General features: G+C 31.2%; 1 protein-coding gene across 1 annotated transcript; it reads left to right on the forward strand.

Annotated features, from left to right (window-relative positions):
• Positions 1–250: 250 nt before the first annotated feature.
• Positions 251–22,631, forward strand: LOC129976469 (uncharacterized). The gene is made up of 5 exons (XM_056090069.1): positions 251–347; positions 2,097–2,294; positions 4,957–5,151; positions 15,345–15,427; positions 22,284–22,631. Exons 1-5 carry the CDS (start codon positions 329–331, stop codon positions 22,320–22,322), a joined length of 534 nt encoding a protein of 177 aa, XP_055946044.1. The 5' UTR covers positions 251–328; the 3' UTR covers positions 22,323–22,631.
• The last annotated feature ends 1,110 nt before the right edge of the window (positions 22,632–23,741 follow it).

Here is a 23,741-nt window from a genome sequence, read left to right on the forward strand (position 1 = left end):
AATAAATTATATTTAGGGGACTTTTAACAGATTTCCTTTAGAAAAAAAGTATGGACCAAAGATAATTATTGTGAATCAGTATTGATAATTGCTGTAGAAATGATATAAAGATTAAATAATATTTATATCAATTTTTAATGTTCAAAATAGTCACTATTTGGCTGAAACAGTGTACACTTACATTTGACAACTTACACTTAATTGAAACCTTAACTGGAAATGTGCACTGTTTTGTTTATATCGTGTTTCTCTCAAATAGCAGACGAATTTGAATAACGTAACTGTCTGTGATAAACAAATCGTGCTATATTAAAAGGATATCAACGTTATGAGCATTGATAATTTAGGTAAAGAAAAAAAATTGTATAAATAGCTCCTGATTTTTAATATAGTACAGCGTGTCGATCTCAAATTAAGATTAATAATATTAATAAATGGGAAAGGTCAGAGGTTATGGTTTATGAAAGCCGAAACTGTTTTCTTGCATATTTGTCAGTTTCTTAATTGAACATTGTCGTAATGTATTGATATTTAATAAATTATTAATGTAATATTTTCATTAGAAATCAAACGTTTTCAAAATGAATTTTAATAACTCAATTATTACCGCTATTTTTCTTGAATGAATATGCATCAGCTTCTGAAGGGAGAAAAAAATATTTCCGTACGGTCTTTCCTTTTTTAAAGAAGTGAATAACGCTAACCAATTTTTTTAAAAATATACTATTGTTCTGTCTAGATTTTTATGTGAGGTGATATTTATTGAAAAAGAAGAAATTTACATTCAAAAATTCCTTTTTTATTTTAATTCTGATTTTTGTTCAGCATGATATATATAAAGTTTCTAGAATATCATTGTTCACATTTTCTTTAAAACAGAATTGTAATAATTTAAAAGTATTAATATCTTTTATTTAATTAGCTAATATTGGATTGCTATGACTTTTTTTTCCCCAACGTAAACTGTGACATTTATCTCATCTAGAAATGAGTTTAATATCATTTTATTGAAATTACTATTGAATTAAATTATTTATTTTTCTCAGAAATATTTAAGAAGTATACATTGTTATTTAAATATTATATATTAAATAGCTATGTAATTTTCCCCCTCTTTAAAATTCTGATTTTACTTTTATTGAAGATGATGAATATTGTGGCTGCAACCTAAGTTCCATTTTTATTGCTAAAAGGAGAGGGGGTGCCTTAAAAAACTTAGTAATAATAAAAGGAAGTTTTTGTAAATATTTAATGCAAATTTAAGAATAAGTTGTTTGATAATTTTTTTTCACTTACTATTTTATTTGAATTTATGTCTGAGATTTTTTAAATATATATTTTATCTCATTTTTTTTCTATAGAAGTTCAAAAATATACTGTTGGTAAAAAGGGTAGTGATAAGTATTTTAATCTATTAGTTATTTTTATTTAATATTTCTTTTAATTATTAGTTATTGAGAAAATCAGCTTTTTAAAAATAATTTTATCAAATTATTTAATTTATTTTAATTTAGTTTAAATATAATAAACTAGATTTTAGTTTAATGTAACACTTTTCTAAATCTTAATCACATTGTCTTTGTCTGTTATCTATCACGAAAGGCATGATATTGTATTTTTATAGACATTAATTGTTATCTGTGCAGAAATTAGTTGAGAAAAATAATAAATATATTTTACTTCATTAATTTTCCACTTTAGTTGACTCAGTTCATTTTGTTACTAATGATGCTAATCCTTGTATCATATGCACATCATACAGTAGATTTTCAAAAAGCTATTTTAAACTTCTCTAAAGACATAATAAATAGAAAGAGAAGGACTTGTAGCTCTACAATATCTTCTAAACCACCCCTGATGCACTAGTTTACATCATATATCAATGTCATGAAAATATTGATATTGACTGAAAGAACACCTTACTGTATATGGTAACAAAAATTCTATTTAATTTTAAAAATAATAAATATACAGATACTATCTGTTAACATGTATATGAGAGAAGATATATGAGATAAGTGTAACATTTTTGTTATATTTCACTATAAATATTGAATAAACATACAAATTTCACATTTAAAAAAAATCCTTTTTAGAAAAATTGAATTACGGACTACCTTTGGTTTCTTCTGATGTTGTTGGTGTTCCAGCTAATGGTGATAATGGGAATACAACTTATCACAGTCAGAGTAGTCTTAAACGACCCAGAACTGAAGATTACTCAGAAACTGGACTCTATTCTTCTAACAAATTGAGCAACTACTTATATTCTGAATCTCGAAGCTACACTAGAGGTATCTATTCATGTTAAGAATGCTTTATGATTCTTATTATAAAATTCCAAGATGTTGTTTATTTAAATCTGCAACATCTCTTTCAAGTTTAAGAAATCCTTTTATCATGAAGCTTAAAAAGATAGCCATTTTTATTGATGTTGCCATATTAATTAATTTTATATTATGTATAGTATAACTTAATATTACATATTTCAACAAAATTTAAATAAGAAAGCACCATAATTAGATTTATAAAGACTATAGATTTCAAGCTGTTAAAGTAACATAAGATTAAAGCCAGTTAATCTCAGGCCATCTCAAAAAGTGTCTTGTACATGACAAATATACTAGACAGACAAATATATAAGAATACTGTTAATCAAAATCTCCATTGCTAAAATTTTTTATGACAGTTGGAAAATACCTAATATATTATATTGAAATTGGCTATAATTATACTTAGATATTTCTTTATCTGAAGGACATGTACATAGATTGTTTTTGGAAATAAGTCTCCAAATGTATAAGCCACATATGACTAATAAACATAATTAATTATAAAATTTAGTAGATTTGCAATCTGTGAAATATTTTTAAGAATGGTTGTTTACTTCATAAATGCTGATATATTTCCAAATAATATGCAGTAATTGAGCCAGGGAGCTATTCTATTATTGAAATTAACTGAGAAGCCTTATTAATTATTTGATAAAATGTACTGATAATAATTAAGTTTGTTACTCATTTATGATCTGAAATATATCTGTAAGATTTCATTTATTTTATAAATATAAAGCATATTCAAATGAAAGTTGAACTGTGGTTCTAGTAAAATTTTTCTTCATGATAGATTTTATCTGGTATATAGCTTTGCATGTATGGAGAATAAAATATAAAATGGTTAGTAATGGCATGACATTGAATAAAACAAATGTGACAAAAAAAGTTTCTTTCAGTTGTGAATTCCTCTAAAAATTCTCAACAGGCTAAAACTTGAAAAAAAAAAAAATTAAATTACGTTTAGTTCTGAAGACCAGCTATATGTCACATATTGCAATTTTCTAAAAATACTCTGATTTTTTTTTTTTTTTTTGCATTATAATGACTGAAAGACTATTATTATATGTCAGATATGCTTACATGTTCATGATCTGATTTATTATTCAATGGCAGTCACCAGGAAATTTTTTATGTTATAAGGAGCATTAAAAAAGAAACGAGCCGGGAGCCTAGGAATGGAAACTATTACCTGTAAGTCAAAAATATTAGCCCTGGTTATTGAGGTACGTGTCCCACTGTGAGACAAGGCGGTGAATGGTTGTCTTGTAAAATTTCCAAGATTACGTTGTGAACCAGTTCCGAACATACTGCTTTACATTGTCATCCGAGGTGAATCGTTTTGTCTTTCAGGGTCTTTTTTAGGGGACCAAAAATGGCGTAATCGCAGGGAGAGAGGTATGGGCTATATGGAGATGACCGAGGACGTCCCACTTGAATTTCTGCATGAGTGACATGATTTGGCTGTATAAGGCCTTGCATTGTCGTGGAGTCAAATAATCCCACGGGTGAACTGGCCTGGTCGTTTTGATTTGATCGCTTGGCGAAAAGTATCAAGGATTGCAAGTAACGCTGACCATTCACTGTTGTCTTGTGCTGCAGGAAGTCTATCAGGAGTCAAGGAAGAACGTCAGCATAACCTTCCTTGCTTTTGTGTGGATGACCTCGGAGATTTTTGGCAGTGGGTACCAACCACCCTTGATGCTTCCACTGGAGACTTTGTCTTTTCGATTCGGGTTCGAAGTGATGACACCAAAACTCATATCCAGCCACCACTCGTGCCAGGAACTCATTCCCTTCCCTGTCCTAGCAGTGCAGATGATCAAGACAGTGGACCATTCGACATGCTTCCTGTTGTGGTTGAAGACTGGGGGGGGGGTGTACACTTTGTCCCAGTTCTGTCTTAGAAGTGTTCACACCATCATGAATAATTCCGACGCAGAATACGACCTCGGCGGCTACGGTTTTCACCGTAACACGGCGGGCCTGGGTTACGTGTCCATCAACCAGCTGGACAATGCCGTCGTTAATGTGGTTTAGTAGTCCAGACTGCGCATCATCGACTAGAAGCAACCATCATTTCCTGAAGCGTTTGCGCTACGCCTAGACTCTTGCAAGAGACATGCAGCGTTCACCGTACACTTGTGACATTCGTCGATGAACGTCCGTTCCCATTACTCCTTACATTTCTTTGATCATCTTTTGATGCCATCATTTTATTGTTTCATTATTTACAACGCGAATGACCGCGTTAGACGATTATCGCGTGTTTCGTCTAACTTTGTAGTCACATGGCATGCACCTGTGACCTTCTCAAGAATCACGCTTTGTTACAAACGCAACGATATTAAAATTCTGTCACCGGTTTTGCACATTCCAAACTCCGGCTCGTTTCTTATTGAAAGCTTCTTGTACATTTATCCTGATATATGTAGCTATTTACAAGGAGCATTTCAAAACTCTATTCATCAAATGATAATGCTTGAGAATGGTTTGTACTTGATATTTCTTTGTTTGGATGAGATTTGTATTGAATTAAGCAGATATAGTTCCAATATAGTAAAGTAATATTAATAAAACTGTTCCATTCATTCTTTGAATTATTTTTTAATATTTTTTTTAGCAAAAACATTTCTGACAGTTAGACATAACAATTATGTTTATCATACTGAAGAATGGAAACCAAAAGGATGTACCATGTATCTCCCCTTGTGTGAAGATATCATGATTAACACTCAAAATATTGAACAAATAAGTTTTGAATCTGATCAATTCTTTTTAGCTGATGAAAAAGGAAACTATGTTGGTGCAAAACCTGGTAAGTAATGATATAAAATTGACAATTCTGTTATTTGCATGTTTAGATTTTGTGTAAGAGCCGTAACTAGCTCTTATTGCTACTTAATTGTATGTTCTTGGCTTCTGGACCAGAGAATTCTAGATTTGAAATCTGATTCTGCTATGTATATGGGCCTGATGCATATTAAAGTTGACATTAGCAGTCACACATTTTTCCACTTTTGAGGTTTGGTAGTTTGGCAAGGAGATGCATTATCGGGTGCCATTCTCTTCATCTATCCATGGTTCAAAATTATGAGGTCCATCCCAAAATCATCCTGGAAACGCTGATATTAATACAGAACACTAATATAGATAAAAGAAACTAGCTTTTGTGCATTTCACAGAATTCAAATAGTCTTAATTTATTTTCTGTATTTGGTAAATTTTTTAGCTTATGATTTATTACTATAATCAGAAAGTATCCAGAATGCTTCATTGAAAATATATCTGTAGTAGAACCGTCTGCAATTTTTAATCAAACATCTTTACGATTTCATTTTATCGTCTGAAAATAGATTTGTTTTTAAAGAGCTAAAAATTTTCACGCTGTTGACTTTCGATGATTTTATGTTATGTGGTAAAGAACATGCATTAAAATTTCTTTTTGTAATGAAATTTCTGCTACAAATACATTTTATTAAATTTTGCAAAAAGGTTTTATATAAGACTATTTATCAAAACCTACAGTATTTAATTGCTAAGAATTGTTTGAAGATAGTAGATGATCCGCGATCTAATAGAACATCCACTTTGATTAACGATCAAGATGTCGAAAAAGTCAGAGAATTGCTGCTTGGTTATCGTCGTTTGGCAATAAGAGAAATTATCGAATAAGTTTCTATATCATTTGATTCTTGTCAAGCAATTTGAAATAATCATTTAAGGTTGCACAAAAGCGGCGGCGGCAGGCAGAAATTTTTCGATGGTGAGGGGCAAGACATAAGACATCTCCGATTGGTGTACATTTCTCTAATCTATCATGATTCCTAGATACATAAGTATCCCATAATACTGTAAAATTTGTGAAGATAATATTATATCGTTTTATTATATTGAAACACTGTAAAATGTAACTTTTGTTAAACTGATCAATGTTTGGTTCCGATAATGTATAATATAATTTTCACGATATTCACCAAATTAATTCCCAATGCTATAAATATTCTTAAAATTAAATAGGGTAACCTATTCGCATATAAAAAAGAATTTTGATAGTAAAAAAATAATATTCTATTTATAGTAAGAGTTTCAGGGAAAAAATTTTAATGCGTAATTAATTTTTTCGTTCTTTTAATTAGTTTTCTTTCATTTTATAACATAAATTTCATTTGACTTTAATTAAATGAATAAATAAAAGTATCAAAATGTGTATCTGATCACTTCGGGTATAACACATAAAAAGGAATAATAAACTGCTATATATTGAGAATACATTATTTACAGTAGTATTGTACGGTGAAAGTGTCAACATACCTCAATAACAAATAACGACGTATATTAACATGAAGACATGAATACACAGATGGCAAAACATACCTGAGACGTACACAAGCAATATACGGCAGCCGATTATAAACAACCACAACTGCACAGAAAATGATCAGACAGAACTCAGGAGGAAGGAAGAATACACACAGTTCTTAACGATGATTCCTCCAAACGCTTGCTATTCTCCATTGTCTCCTCGCTTTAGATGTGTTGAACTGCCTATTCTCTATTATACGACTGGCTACTCATCACATGACTCGATGTTGCTTCAATACTTGCTTTTAAAGCTTAGGCACGCGGTTCAATTCTCAATTCACTAATCACTTCAGTTTCACTGGACTGATTTAACTCGCTCAATGCTGACTATATATACAACTGCTCCAGCTTGGGCTGCCGGCCTTTTATAGCTCCCGAGACAGGGTACAGAAAGTTCTCGAGGAATTGCTATAATTCGCCTGCTATTGGTTATCGCCGAAATTCCTCAAAATTCTAGAATTTTTCCTTTTGTCGTGAAATTTGTCACCAAGTTGTCGAGGGATCGCAAAGTTTATCGCCAAGCTCAAGGGTCATTGTTCCAACATCCAGTTGAGCTGTATGTAAAACTGTTCTTCTTACGATAGAACTGTGTGGGAAGCTACATTATAGATTCATAACAATACTGTGCAATATTTTACTGTACTCATTTTTTTTTACTGAAAAACTATTCTAGTTTTTATTTTGGAATAAAAATCTCAAATTAAATGAAATATTGAGTATAACTAACATGTTTGCTTCAGAACTGTATTGTATCAGAATTTCAATGCTTTTTTAAAAATATGTTGTTACATATTGTAAAATATTGTTTATAGGGTATTCAATATTCCTCCATATTCACAATATTGTTCAATATTTCTCAAGTATTATACAATTTAAGTGTGTTGTTGAAGCGTATCAAATCAGTCACTGACTAACTTAGCTTTCTGATAAATTGTATGCGGACGCCAGTAAATAGTTCACTGCACTTCATGTACTAATAAAGCAGTTTTAATTAAAACTCATTCAGAATTTAGGTATATACATAAAATTTTGGATAAAGTGAAGAATAGTGTGCCCCCCAGTTTGTCGCCAATATTGCAATCCATCGGAATGCTATTCTAGCAACCCTAATGCTGTTTTGTTTATTACTTTTTGCAATGGTTGAGTTGTACATAAACTACAACTATATTATGAAAAATGTTTAATTAAAAATATTAAAAAAATACCGATTGAAGATTTAAATTTTGTTCTTTATTATAATTAAAAGTTTATTAAATAGAGAAAGTTAAGCTTATAATTAAAAGTTATTTTCTTCTGTCTTTTTTTTAAAACGTGACTACGAACAGAAAATATTTATTCTTTTGCAATTTTTAATTGTCAGTATGCGCTTTAAAAAATCGTCTGCATTTTAACTTTAAAAGACAGCTGCAATGGAATTCTTCGCAATAATTCTTCGCTTCTATATACAGTGGCTCAAAAAATTGAGAATACACCATATTTTTACTTGATAAATCCGACTTTCAATATAAATAACAAATTACTGGGAAGTGCAAACATGTTGTTATTTTTACACATAACAAATGGTTTAATTAAGAGTAAAAGTAAACAAAAATCGACGAAAAACTTCTAAACTGAAAAATTGCAGAAGCATTTTAAATAAACATACGTAGAATAAAAATACGTAGAACATACTCAAAAAATTGAGAATACACCAATGAAATTCTTATAAAATTTAGCATAGAAAGAACGTGTTAGTATTTAGTTTCATGTCTTTTGGCTTTTATAATGGCGTCTAAACGTCATGGTACCGATTCGACCCATTTTTGGTGGTATCTGAAGATATTTTACCCCATTCTTCTTGCACCACTTGTTTTAAATGGGTTTTGTTTCTAATTTTGTGTTTTTGGACCACTATTTCGAGTGTGGCTCACAGATATTCAATGGTATTGATGTCAGGGTACTGTGGTGGTTGTGTAACTGCTGTTTACAATGAAAAAGACACCATATTTTGACTTTACGTGCATTCTGTTTGGGGTCGTTGTCCTACTGTAAAATGGAATTTCCACTAAACCCAAATGTTTAGCACTTTCCTTTAGATTGCTGCGAAGTATATCCAAGTAAACCATATTGTTTATAATACCATCTATAAAAATTAAATTTCCTACCCCGGACGAAGCCATGTAAACTCAAATCATGACAGAGTAACCATCATGTTTCACTGTAGTATGTAAATTTTTTGGATACAAAGCAGTATTAGGCTTTCTCCATACAGAACAATGATTGTCAATGCCAAAAATGTAACTAAATACTAACTACTAATTCATTACTAAATATAACTTTCTTCCAAGGGTTATTGGTCTTCAATTGATGAGTTTTTACAAACTCAATATGCTTTTTCTGAATTTGCAAGATGATGAACGGCTTCTTTCTAACAATTCAACTTTTATATCCAGCTTATCTAATGGCATTTCGCACAGTTTCAGCACTTACACTTCTGCCTATGATTTGAAAAGTTTCTACAACAAGTTGGATGAACCATATGGTCGCAGCAATCTAAAGGAAAGTCTTAAAAATTTGGGTTTAGATGCAAATTCCATTTTACAGTAGGACAACGACCCCAAACATAATGCACGTAACGTCAAAATACGTTGTCTTTTTCATTTTAAAAGGCAGTTACACACATCACCATAGTACCTTGAGATCAATGCATTTGAATATTCTTGGGCCGTACTCGAAAAAGTGATTCAAAAACCCAAAATTAGAAACAAAACCCATTTAAAACAAGTGGTGCAAGAAGAATGGGGTAATATTTTCAGATACCACCAAAAATGGGTCGAATCGGTACCATGACGTTTAGACGCCATTATAAAAGCCAAAAGACATGAAACTAAATACTGACACGTTCTTTCTATGCGAGATATTACAAGAATTTCATTGGTGTATTCTCAATTTTTTGAGGCAAAATTCTACGTATGTTTATTTAAAATGCTTCTGAAATTTTTCAGTTTAGAAGTTTTTCGTCGATTTTTCTTTATTTTTACTCTTAATTAAACCATTTGTTATGTGTAAAAATAACAACTTGTTTGCACTTCCCAGTAATTTGTTATTTATATTGAAAGTCGGATTTATCAAGTAAAAATATGGTGTACTCTCAATTTTTTGAGCCACTGTATATATTACGAGTTGATGAAGTTAGGAAAGGATGCTTGTTTGAAATTTTGTATTGAGAATGGTTTGATATCGAACCAGCATAATGGATAAAGGGTGAGTGGAATATATTTTTTTACGACTTGATGAAGTTGGAAAAAGGATGTTTGTTTGACATTTTGTATGGAGAATGTTCCGATTACTTCTTTCTCCGTTCTTTCTTTTCTTTTTGTGTACTGTTTCTGTTATCCACACAGTCCTTATGTTTAATGTGCTAGCGAAGCTACTAGGTTCCCGCTCCCACTGCTAGCGAAGCCGTAGGATGTTTTTTTAATATTTAATGAAAATTCTTAATTTAATGAAAAAAATTCTGCCCGGTGCCTTCTACAGTATGAAAAAAACAACAACAATACTTATCAGTAAAAAGTCCTAATTATATGGCGGGAAATGGTAATCGTAACTGTTGCGCGGAAGTATTTGTTTATTTCGTCCGCCATCTTTATTGGCGGCTTGGAATTGTTGGCGCAGCAGGGAGCACACTATAATTCACTTTTTCCAAAAATTTTCCAAAATATGGCAGTGATTATTTACAAATATTTACAAGTTTAAATGCATAAAATTCAACATTCACAGGAAAACGAATTCTATAAGAACTTACAACGAACAATTTCTTTTCGTGGCGAGATTACATCTGAAAGTAAATATAATGACGTCACAAACATAATGACGTCAGAAGAGAAAAATAACGTTGCAGAAAAAGGAATTTATATAGATTAATTACTTTTTTAAAAAGACAATAATAAAGTAGAGAGTTAACTTCAAATTACAAATGTAAGGCAGCCTTAGCGATGTCTACTCTACTATAACAGGTGCTACTCGGGAACATGATCGAAGATAGTTTGCTTTCTCCACCACTTTTTTAGAGAAATGTTGCAATATAAAATTTAGAAAAAAGCTCTAACATCAACAACTGGAGAGATTTCGCTAATTTGAAAGTGTAATTAAACATTCAAAAGGCTTTAACATTAATATGCAATTATAATTTAAAATCGAATTTCTTTTTGTTTCGATAACATTTCATCAAAATTGGTTGACATGACTACAGTATAATTCATTTATGAAATCGTTCAATATAGCTCGAATTAATAAGATTAATTTAGTTATGTCAAATAACTTTAATGAACTACATCTAAATAACAATAAAGGAGTATTTATTGTTACAATAATATAATGAAAAACTTCTCAATAATAAGAATATTGCGATAGCTAAACTGTCAACATAGCGTTAAAAATTAGCGAAATCTGTTAAATTGTTGAGGTTGAAGGCTGTATTAAAATTGTATTTTGCGCTATCTCTCAAAATGGAGAGGAAGGGGATAGACGACTGCTGATGGCGTAAGAGTTATCATGAACATTCACTTAACATTTATGTGGAGCAAAACAATTTTCGGAGTTATAGTGATTATGGCCGGGAATTTTTGTGTAAATTTTCTCCATAGATCATGTACTGTGATGTAATGCATTTTCATTTTCTGTCGAAAATGGAAAGTGAAGGAGAGCAAATGGATATTGATGATATATCTAAAGGACATAAGATTTCATATAAAACAATAATTGGCGAAATAGAGCTAGTGGATTGGGGCTAGCCGCTGTTTCATTGACCTTCCTTATTTTATAAAATATATAACATTATAACATTAATTGTTATTATTCTCTACATTTTTGAAAAAGTTAATAAATACTTATTTTAAATAAGTTACTATTTATTAAAAACTAGCTATTACCAGCGACTTCGTTCGCGTGGAAATTTTGATGTATAAGAACTGACCTAGGCATCTTGCGCCTCAATCAATACCTAAACTCCGTTAACGATTAGGTCATTGTGAGTGCCATCCATCCTATGCACGATATCTTCTGGTAAAGCGTCCTTGTATTTATCCCACAGCTGGAGGGGGTTTGATAGTCCGCAAGTGCTCACTAAAATTGCAAACAGGTCATTGTGAGCAAAATGACAACGCCGCCCATCACCGTCTGATTGCCGCGGATGTCCTGCAGACTGCGGTATAACGTCTCTCATGCATGTTTTTGCGGCATTGTGCACTCGTCCTATAATATTTACTTGCACTGTTGCAAAAGGACTCCCCGGCCGCTGTTTTTGGTGATGTTGCATGTTGGGGTATCTTTTCTTGCAAGATTAAGCGGCAGTTTGAAAACGGAATGCGCCGTCCGGCCACCGTTAAGCAAAGTTGCAGCAATGCCCGAGGAAGCTACAGCCAGAGCTATATTGCGGTCCTTTCGGAGTTGGGCTAGCAGAAGATTCAAATCAAATCCGTATTTTTTAAAAATCAAGTCTGTTTTATTTATCGATTGAGATAGCTACAACAGTATAACACACATAATTTTTAAACTTTTAATTAAAATGAAAAAGCAGTTGTCAACATTAAGAACAAATTGCGCATGCGTGATTTTTTTTTTTTTTTTTTTGCAAAATTTATGCAAATCTCTTTAACACTCCAGCTGTTTAAAACGGTTTTTCCATAAATTTGACGCATATTTAAAAAAACTGTTTTTTATTATGAGTTAAGAAAAAATTTAATCTGAAAAAATATATTGAAAGGTGCTTATATTCGCTGTATTAGCCTTACATTCAAGTCTTGCATAGTAATAATTTGTTCATTTTCCCTAATAGTTCCACCGATAAGAGATTAAAACAATCGATGAAAGTAACAATTCATAGATTTCTTTCGTCGTGCTGTTGTTTTATAGCCGATTAACCAAAAGCAGTCAGTAAAAATAAACACTTGATTTACTTGTCAACATATCTGTTATTTCGTGAAATATACCACAAATTGTTGTACCACAATTGAATCAAATGCCTAAATATTCTGTCGATTTAATGTCGTCGAGATCCATAGCATCGATTTCTTAGCCGAACGACTAAAAACAGTCGGTAAAATACGCCATCAGTTTCACTTGTCATTCCAGTTACTCTGCTATTGTAAAGCCTCTTTTCTATAGCCCGTTGCCTTACAAATTTGCTTCTAAATCTGCCATTTGACCCATCGTAGGATCACTCTCCCCCGTCACCTGTTATTACGTCTTTGAACGTCGGTAAAATGAACAGACATCAAAGAGCCCTGATGCAAAGCACACATGGGCCATGGGAAGGGGTTTAATACAAACTACCTGCTTATGAGAACTGAATCAGATGTCCGATATTTCACTGATCCTACCGTTGTTTTTGGGTTTCAAAATTCGGGATATGTATGCATACTTCGAATGTTTACTATATAATAAACTTGAATTTAAATTATCAGATTCTTTGATATGCAGCTTTCAATATCTACTTGCAAAGAAATGAAAATATTTATCGAAGAAACCGATGGAAGGGTGGGAGACATGCAGTTTATGAAAGGGGGACAATTGCCCCTTCTACCTCCCTGATGTCCCTGCCTGAGGGGTTGCTAAGTATCAATTTTCGAATTATTCCAAGAACAACAATGTGTTGAAATTTCCCGCGGGATGCGATATCAAGATGATTCTTTTCTAAAACGTATTGTTACATGCAATGAAACTTGGATATATATTTTAGACTTATAAATAGCTGAACGATCAAGTAAATGTTATTTGAAAGGTTAAACAAGACTGAGAAGACCACGTCAAAGTTACTCAAACATCAAGGTAATGTGGACTGATTTCTTTGATTGTCGTTTTGTTGTGCATTAGGAAGTCCTACCACTGGCCAGTTAATCAGTAAATATTCTTTATGAAGTTTGCATGAAACGATTGTTTCAAATATAATGAGAAATCTCGTGTTTTACAACACGATAATGCGTCTTCTCATAGTGCTATTATTGTAAGGTACCTCTATGATCTAACGACCTTTCGGAAACCTTGGCGGAAAAATTAGTCGCCAAACAAGGAGGAAGAGGGTGAATGAGAAAATAGTTCGATAGAGAGAAAAATACTTCAAGCAGCGGAAAAAACATGATTTATTATATTTTATGATTTTGTATGTAGTATTTTGTTGTGTCCCGTTAACTAAATGTGCAAATAAATAATCTTGAGATTAAAACCGTCATTCTTTGTCTTCGATCATAGTTCACATATTTATAATAAATGTTTTAAATAAAAGAATTATCATTATCTATCTATCTATCTACACTTATATAAAGCTCAATGTGTGTGTGTGTGTGTGTTGGCGCTCTACGGGCCAAACCGTTTGACCTACAGTTACCAAATTTGGTACATGTATACCGTGGAGGTCGGAATGTGTACACTTTTTTTGAATTTTTAATTAGAATTTTAATTATTAATTAAAAACTAACTTTCTCACAAAAAAAAACTTTTCATTTCCGCACCACCAAATGAGTAAGGCTTCAGTTTTTTCCCGACGCTACCGAGGATAGGCTTAACATATTTTCGGCTGATTATTTTAAATTATTCTATTTATTTTCTTAGTGTTTGATGCATTTAAAATTAAACATTGTTAATGAATCGATCTTTCAGATTCATTCTGAAGTACTTTTGAATAAAAATAAAACAGAATAAAAGAAATGAAAAATTCCTAAGCTGCGTAGCGTTACCCCAACTGGAGTAGAAAATTCACGCATTTGCGTTACCATAATTGGCGTTGAAAATTCACGCATGCGCATTGTGTTCTAATTGTTGATAACTCTATTGCAGAAATTATATATTCAAATTTGCACTTAAAAGAAAAATACTTTGTCGAAAGAGTGTCTATCATAAAAGGTATTCACTCATTTTTGAATAATTTTTGTAAAAATTAAACATTTAGTTGTTTGTTAAATTTGATTAATGCATTTAATTATTGCAAAGGAATGTCAAACGTTTGTATAAAAAAATGTGGATCCTTAAAGATTATTTTAAACCATTATGTAAATTATTTTTATTTCTGTGCAAAACAAGTAAAATACATAATAGAAAATAATAAATATTATTAATCTGTACATATGAAATTGTACATGTCCTGTTCTGTTGCCATGTAAAAGCTGACTGGAAGTATAGAAGTATAACCAGTATGACTCCTTAGAATTCTTTTTAGAATTTATATTTGTGAAAAATTGGTGTCAGAAATTCAAAATAAACCAAGTTTGCTTAATTTAGAATAAATGAGTCGATTGAGCGTATGAGATTTTAAAAATTATTGAATTGATCAAATCATTATGCTTATATATACATAGATCGCATAAAATAGTTAAGCTTTAGTGCAAGAACATTTCAAATAGTAAGGAGAATTTAATTATGTTTAATCACTTGTATAAATGAAATTTCATACAAACAGCATTTAAAAATATTTAGCTTATGTTATTTATTAAGTTACAGATAAATGAATTAATATGTAATGAAATGTTTTATTGAATATTTTTTATTATAAACTATGAGTTTCCAATAATTATTATAATTTGTATTCTAAATTGTTGTAAGGAATTATCATTAAATGAGAAAAAAAAATCATACGCTCATTTCCAGTAATAATATTTTGCCTGTGTACTATAGGTAATGCAGTTCATCTTTGGAGATTTGATCCCTCTTCAAGGAAATTATATATTTCACGATCTATTCTATTCCTTAAAGAACAGGTATGTATTTTCCATATATTAAATTTAAAGATATATTTCTCTTATAATATTTTTAAAGATAAATAAAATATGCACTGATAGAAAAAAAAAATCCCAACACCAAGTAAAAATTATTGTAAAGTAATGAAATTTGAACAATGTATTTGTCTAGTTAACATGTTTAATTGATTAAATTTTCAAGATCACAGGTTAATTTAAGCTCAAGAAAATGCATTTCAAATGTGAAATGTTGTTACATTAATAACCGGTGTATCCTCCAGAATTTTGAATGCAAGCCTGCAAAAGTTCATGCATTATGTCATACAGTTGCCAATTGTCACTTTGTGGTATGGAATTCTATGCTTGTTGTACTTGTTCTGTCAATACTGGGACGGTCAGTGCTGGCTGTGGATGATGCTGGAGTTCTCGTCCAATGATATCTCATACGTGCTCAATTGGAGACAGATCTAGTGATCTTGCAGGCCAAGGTAACATGTAAACTCTCTGTAGAGCACGTTGTATTACAACAGCGGTATGAAGGTGAGAGTTATCCTGTTGGAAAACTAGCTCTTGAATGCTGTTCATGAATGGCAGCTCAACAGGTTGAATTACCAGACTGACGTACAAATTTGCAGTCAGTGTGTTTCGGATAACCACGAGAGTGCTCTTGCTGTCAAAGGAAATTGCTCCCAAGACCATGACTCCAGGTGTAGGTCCAGTGTGTCTAGGCTGCAAGCAGTTTGATTGCAGTGTTCCTCTGGCATCTTCCTGATCAACACACGGCAATCACTGGTGACAAGGCAGAACATACTTTCATCAGAAAATACAACAGATCTCCACTCCGTCTTCCAATGAGCTCTGGCGTGACACCACTGGCGTCGCAAACGGCAATGGCTTGGAGTCAGTGGAATGCATGCTATAGGGCACCAGGCTCGGAGCTGTCCTTGAAGTAACCGATTTCTAACAGTTTGTTGTGCCAATGTGGTACCAACTGCAGCTGGAACTTCTGCCGCAGGCGTAGTATGATGCGCCACAGCCTTACGCCGAATATGCCGGTATTCCCTCTCAGTAGTGCCACTTAGCCGCCCAGAACCCGGTCTTCTTGAGGTAGTACCATCACTTGACCACTGCGCCCAACAATCATTCACAATGGATACATTCCGGCCAAGTCTTTCTGCAATATCGCGGGAAGTAAATCCACCTTCTCGTAGTTCTATTACACGACCTCGTTCAAACTCGGAAAGTTGTTGGTAATGGCTTCTTTGTCTTCTTAAAAGCATTCTTGGCTAACATCAACTCAATATGTCAGATTTCAAAGATAAATAACGCTCACGAACTTTACAGCACGCATTTAAAGCAAACCTGATTTGCTTGCTCTGAGTGACGCTACTCGCGCCACACTTATGCGGGAAGCGCAAAATTTGAATCGACATACATCTGAAAAACATGCCTACTAAATTTTGTTTATCTAGCACAAGTCCTTCTTGGTGTTGGTTTTTTTCTCGCCAGTGTATATGTTCTATTAATGAACTGATAAAGCAAAGGTTGTTAGTAAGTATGAAACAGCAAAGAAAAAACTGCGATAGAACATAATGCCATAAACCATGCCGAGAGGACAAGTGGCATGCAAGTTCTGAGTGTGGAAGGCGTTGTCAATGCCCATAATTCACACATGGGGGATGTTAGATAATTCCTATGTCAGTGGTTCTTGGAAATCGCATGAATAGAGCAACGCACCTTGTTTTTCTGCAACACACCGTCCCATAAATGTTGCAAGATCGGCTAGCCACAGTGGCTCAGCCATAATATTGCCTCTGTACATTTTTCCTACCAAGTCCGTAATCACCTGCATGTTAAATAGTCAAGGAAACGGGCTGGGTGCATATAATTCATTGTTTGGCCTCCATGTTCGCCAGATCTTAATCCTTGTGACTTTTTCCTATGGATCCATCTTAAATTACTCCTTCACTCTTTATTACTATGTATACAATGCTTATGGACACAACGGAGAATCTCATAGTGCGGATTATCTTCGCTACGACAGAAATTAAAAGCATGCCTGTTATCTTTGAGCTCGCCCGGAAATTGTTTTTTGCGTTGTTGTAGAATGTGAAATGATATCAGAAACCACCCACTCCTATAACTATTGTAATAATTAATCAAATAAATCTTTTTGTAATTATCATTGTAATTATTGGCGTTCCAGCATAATATCGAAACCTGCGTTCGTTTTTTGCGATTTCCACCATCTCGTTCCTCTGCATGTCCACTAAAATCTTCCGAGAGTCTTGGCTCATTAACAGAACATCCAGTGTATAAAGTAGTGACGACATGAATGTTGAAGAAGATCGCTCTTAAACCAACATGATAAGGGTACCGTTAGATAGTGCTATTAGTAATGTCTAGAAATCATAAAGTAGTCGGAAGCATGGTTGCTTGGAATGCAATGTTTTTGTGCATTAACAGCATCCAAACAATTAATTGAAAAAAAAAAATTATTTCAAGGTTTAGCCAATGACATGCCATTAATACGTAAATACCCAGAATAGGAAGTTTGAAGGGCTGTTTACACTGCTTTAATGATAATGATCATGAATTAAAAGTAATAAGCGAGTCAGGTTGTTCCAAGTACACATAAAGATCTAATAATTGATTATACGCTTTCGTCTTTAGTAGTTTAATAACACAAAGTTGATTATGCTGTACTAAGCAAATATTAACTCCTTGTGTATTAGCACCTATCAAATGTTGTTCAATAAGAAATACTAATGTATTTTCTTTAAAAGAATCAGTAATAATTCCGGCACTAATTATTCCAAAATTTAATAAAATATGACAAATATATCAAAATGTTTCATTCCAAGACAGCTTTATTTATATGAAAACAGTTACAATAACAGCTGGATATATTTTCATAATATAAATATACATTCTCAAAATTTGCAAATTTTTTAATCATACGTTACTTTTCAAATATTTGTTTCAAAATGAATTTTTTTTTCTTTTATAAACATATACTTTTATATCTCATTAAAGGGGGAGACGCGGAAGGATGAGCACAATTCCGGAATTCTTCGTCATTCTTTGATTTTCCCCCTATTAGATACTTTTTTGTTCAATTTTTTTTTCACATGTATGTTAATATCGTGTTGTCTTGACCGTATTATTTTAATTCAGACTGCGAGTAACCCGAGTTTATTTTATTGTTAAATGTAAACATCCTTTCGTTTCATCTTTCCTCTCACCCCTATTTTGACGAATTAAACCCATCTTAACGCATGCGCAAAAGCGCGGAGGGTTTTAGAATCCGTTGTTAAACAATATATTTCGCTCATAAAATGACTATTGAAACAGATTACGGTGATACTAAATCAAAATAAGAGTTAATATAACGAAATAGAAAAATTTCAAAACACTGCTCATATCTATACATTATTCACTCTTATAAAATAAACAATCTTTTACTCAAGGATGGATCATGTAATATTAAATTATGCCAGTGAATCATCTAATAATACAAGAAAGCCTCATAAATGATCCTTCTTAATCAAGAACACTTAACAATTACTTTTTTTTCATTTTATTTCTCGTATACGCTTGTATAGTAGAGAATGTATGTATAGTTTTCGCCTTAAAAAAAACTTTTTCCGTTATTATTGAAATTTAAAACATTCATTAATGTGCCCTATTCACTGAGGAGCTAATGGAGAAGAATTGCATGAAGTAATAATCTGTCGCTGTATAAAACACAAGCTGATCTTGGAGGATTCCAGTTTCCCAATAACGCATCTTTGGTCTAAATTTTTGGTTATATCATCAACTGTGATAAATTTTGCTAATAGCCGCCATTACTTGTACTAATTTTAATATTGCTAATTTTGCTACTTATTAATTTTGTAATAGTTAAAAATACCACTTATGTATTTATAACCTTTGTATAAGCAGGGCCACCGCGTGGGTATTAGGCGCCCTTGTTCAAATGGAAATTTGGCGCCCCTTTATGGGGTTCTGTTGCACTGCTGCAAATTATATGTGCTGCATCATATGATTTTCTCTCAATATACTATTTGAAAGTCGAAAGCCCATTTATGTTCTTTGCTACTAAATAAAGATTCAGATAACGAAACTAATTTAACTAAAATTTTAGAAACATTTTTTTTTTTTTTTTTTTTTTTTTTGCGAAAAATTTATTTTTGAGAATTTAATGTGAAATTTTTTCTTCTTTCTGCTGATTCAAAATATTTAAGTAAATTAAACCAATATTAATACAAATTATTATAAAGCATTTGTTATAAGCAATTGAAATATTGAAAACATCTCAGGTACATTATAAACTTTTAATGAAAAAAAAGCTATAATTATTAGTAATTTTTTTTCGATTATTTGGAAATTGTAATTGTATATCAGAAATAGATAAATCAAATTCTGCCCAATTAAGGGTAAGATTTATCTGGGTTTTATACAGATGAATAAAAAATTGCTTCTTGAATTATTTTGTTAATTTCAAAAATAAAAGTTTTTCTTAATGAATTGTTTCTTTTTATGAATTTCTACTGCTATGAAAATAATACTAATAATATATTTAGATTGTTCATTTACCTCTAAATAATAATCCTATTTTTTGGAGCAATTATAAACAAAAAACGATTTGAAAACAATTAATAACAGTACTTTGCATCCGAAGAAATTCACAGAATGTACGCACTTTATGAGCAGCGACTACGCATATGATTAAAAATAAAGGTATTCCCTGTTAATTCAAGAGCACACAACGCACGGTGGCGCTGCCACCATCATAAAAAAAAGCAAACTAAACAACGACGTTGAGCCGCAACAGCTTCACAGCACGTAAAGAATAAATATATGTCGATACAAAACATTCCCAATTTCTGTTGTTACATGTTACAAATTCTTAGATTTTTAACACGTTCCGTGTTGTAGCGCGAACTCCACACGGAACGTGTTATTGTTGTACATTATTGTTTGTATTGTTGTACGTTATTGTTTGTATTGGCAATCAAATTTTGTTTTACACAAAAGAAAACAACCCGCAGAAAGGAAAACAAAAGTAAAATAATAATAAAATATACAATAAAATCTCATTTTATTGCTTAGAAAATATAAAACCTGCAAAATTGCAAGCGTATAATTAACAACTTTATTTTAAGTAACATTAAATTAAAAAAATAAGTACTATACATTTTGGCGCCCCCCTGGCCCAGGCGCCCTTGTGCGGTGAACAATTTTGCCACCCCTACGCGGCGGCCCTGTGTATAAGCAACGAAAAAATTTAATTAAATTTCAGAAATAATGAGTAGTGTATAAAATGGTAATTGTATATTAAAGTGTATGGAGATATTTTGATTTTTATGGGTATAATAAATTAAATTCTTATTATGAAATTATTATCACGTGTGTACAATGTTTTTCTTAATTATTTTTGAAATTACTGTGTTAAATTTGAAGCTAATACTGTTTAATTCTTTAAACGAAATATTTAACATTGTACTATTTTAGTTTTACTGTTATGATTGACAACCATGCCTTTTTTAAACTTTTATTATTTTATTTTATTGATATTTTGTAGGAACTAAATAGAGATTCATAATTTTCTGACTTTTTAATGCTAACAAAAATGAATTTTACAGGAATTGTCTTTTTAATAATACCAGTTTAATAGTCCTGTAAATTTTCTCTGAACTTTGGTATTTTATTTATTTATTGCCTAATTCACAATATTACGTAAATGTTTCCTATCTTTTAAATTGTTGGTCTGAGATTTAAACCAATTTATTGTTTCATCAAATTCATGTTGACCTGATTTCCTTCAATTGTTGAAAACTTATGTCCTAAATTTTTAATTAAAAAAATTATCAAAATTCTCAGCGCTTTCACACAACAAATAATACAACAACAAAAGTAATTCGTTTTTACACCACCTTAACAGTTAAAAGATAAGCTTTTCAATTATACCAATTTCATTCCTATTCAATTTTTTTCTCTAAGTTTCATAAATGTCTTTAAGAATATTTTATAAGAATAACTATCATCGTTTTTGTTTCTTGGCTTATACCCTCGCGCTGCAATGATATATCGTAAAAATCCAAAAATTCATCCATGGGTTATACAGTAAAAAATTAGTAGGTTCAAAGATAAGATAAAGATACTTTATTCTGTATGAAAACATTAATACATATTAGTAAACGTAGCCAAAACGTACACAAGAACAACACTTGCAGTATACAGCAACATACAAGCAGGAAATCGCTTTTTAACAACCGTAACAGCATAAAGAGTTCATGGAGAACTCTGCAACTCATTAGCTCACTATTTACTGACTCCACCTCTCGAATTTTAATAGCCTCTTTGACAGGCCATCGAATGTCCTAGAACAAACGCTGAAACTCGAGTCCTAATGAGGATATTGCCAAGAGTCTCGAATATTCTGTATTCTTTATTTTTGTCGTTGAATAGTCACCAAGGGCTTGGGTCATTGACTCGGCATTCGTTCAGAGAGTCATTACTTTATCTTATAACTATCTTTTCTTTCAGGAGACTTTCTGCACTGAAAGGCAACCTTAAAAATTCATAACAATGTTAAATATAATGTTGTGTGAATGTTTATCGTTGCTATTAAATTTAATAGAAATTTTAAAGTTAAAAAAGCAATTGACTACTCATGATACGGGCTGGAAGTTAGAATCATTTTATTTAGTTCTGAAACTTATAATTTTGGAAAAAATAAATTGTAAATCATGCAGCTAAAATTAAGCGGAGGGAATAACATTGAAAATTAAATTTCTGAAACAGTTTTTATTGCTGCCATATATAATGGAAATTTTAATAAATATTCAATTAACAACTTTCAATTTCTTAGGATTACCAAGATGTACAGTTTCAACTGGATAACCTGTGATGTATTTCATTTTGCATGAAAACATTTGGCAAGTAATATATTCATATACCTATCTTATTGAATATCACTTTGTACATACCTAGCCGCTGATGCAGAAAATTAAAAGAGAAATTATTTTGTTAGAGAGTGAAACTCACTTGAGATAACATTTTACATTTATTGAAAACATAACAAAAATGAGTTTGAATGTTAATTGGATGATTTCAAGAATTTAACTGTTTGTAAAATGATTGTTATATAATTGATATCTAATCTCAAAACTTATCTTTTAAACTCATATGCCAAAGACTTTTTATGTGGTGAACTAAATGAAACAGTTGCTCAAAATATTATCAATTGCATCAAAACCTCTATTACTTTTTTATTATCTTTTCATTTGTATTTTGTTTTAATTAATAGTAATTTAAAAAAAAGAATATTTCATCTTAATTACTTAGTTACTATATATACTGTGATACTTTTAAAAATTAATTACCTAATTAGTTTTTATTTTTTTGTGCAATTAGAATTTTTAACTATTTGTGTTTTGTTCATGAAGAAATAAAGTTACATGCTGCCTTCTAAAAGTTAACAAAGGTAAAATGAGAATGATTTTTAAAATCTTTCTTCCAATTTGATTAAAAACCTTATAAAATGAAATGTATTTATTTCTAAATATCTCCCTTTTATATTCAAAGTAAAAAATGTGATTTATTTTATAAAGGAATTAAAGAAATCTTTTCAACTTTTTTTTTATTGCAAAAGAAAGTTATAAATTCAGTTTATCTTATAATCCATACTCTCAAGAGTTTTGTAACAGAAATTTTTTTTTATTTTCTAGAAGATTATTAGCGTTATACCATAAGAAATAAAAAACATTAAATATATTTTGGAATACAATATAAGATTTTTTTTACATTATTCTATGCAAAAAAGAAAAAAAATATTATAATCACCCAAAAAAATCAATAACGATATTTTTACGAATCTTGTCGTTCTTGTTCTTTCAGAGTTCTAAAAAAAATTCTTTTAGAATTATGTCAGTCTGTCTGTGAACATGATTTATCAAAGACGTGGCAACCCAGATAGATGAAATCTGTTAAGAAATTGTAGTAGAAATATGGTATATATATTTTAAATTTTGATGATAATTTTCTTTTACGGATAGGCTGTCTAACAATAAACACAATTCAAAAAGCGAGGCAGTGAGATGGAGAAAATTTGTATAGTTGTATCAACAGACTTAAAGATCCATGTCAGATTATTGTCAAATCTGCTTTAGAGTTAACTGTATTTTCTGTATTTATGTGCATAGAAAAAGTTATCTGTATTGAATAGTTATCTGTATTTTTGTGCATAGAAAAAGAATTATCCAAAATTGCAGCACATTACATAATTGAAATTATTTCCAAATAGTGTATCTGTATTAAATTTTGGACA

Source organism: Argiope bruennichi, chromosome 7 (assembly GCF_947563725.1).
Source record: "Argiope bruennichi chromosome 7, qqArgBrue1.1, whole genome shotgun sequence".
NCBI lineage: Eukaryota > Metazoa > Arthropoda > Arachnida > Araneae > Araneidae > Argiope > Argiope bruennichi.

Coding starts and splice junctions, on each gene's coding strand:
- LOC129976469 (XM_056090069.1), top strand. Junction 2,295..4,956: donor ATCTCGAAGCTACACTAGAG/GTATCTATTCAT, acceptor TATTTTTTTTAG/CAAAAACATTTCTGACAGTT. Junction 15,428..22,283: donor TTCTATTCCTTAAAGAACAG/GTATGTATTTTC, acceptor TCAATTTCTTAG/GATTACCAAGATGTACAGTT.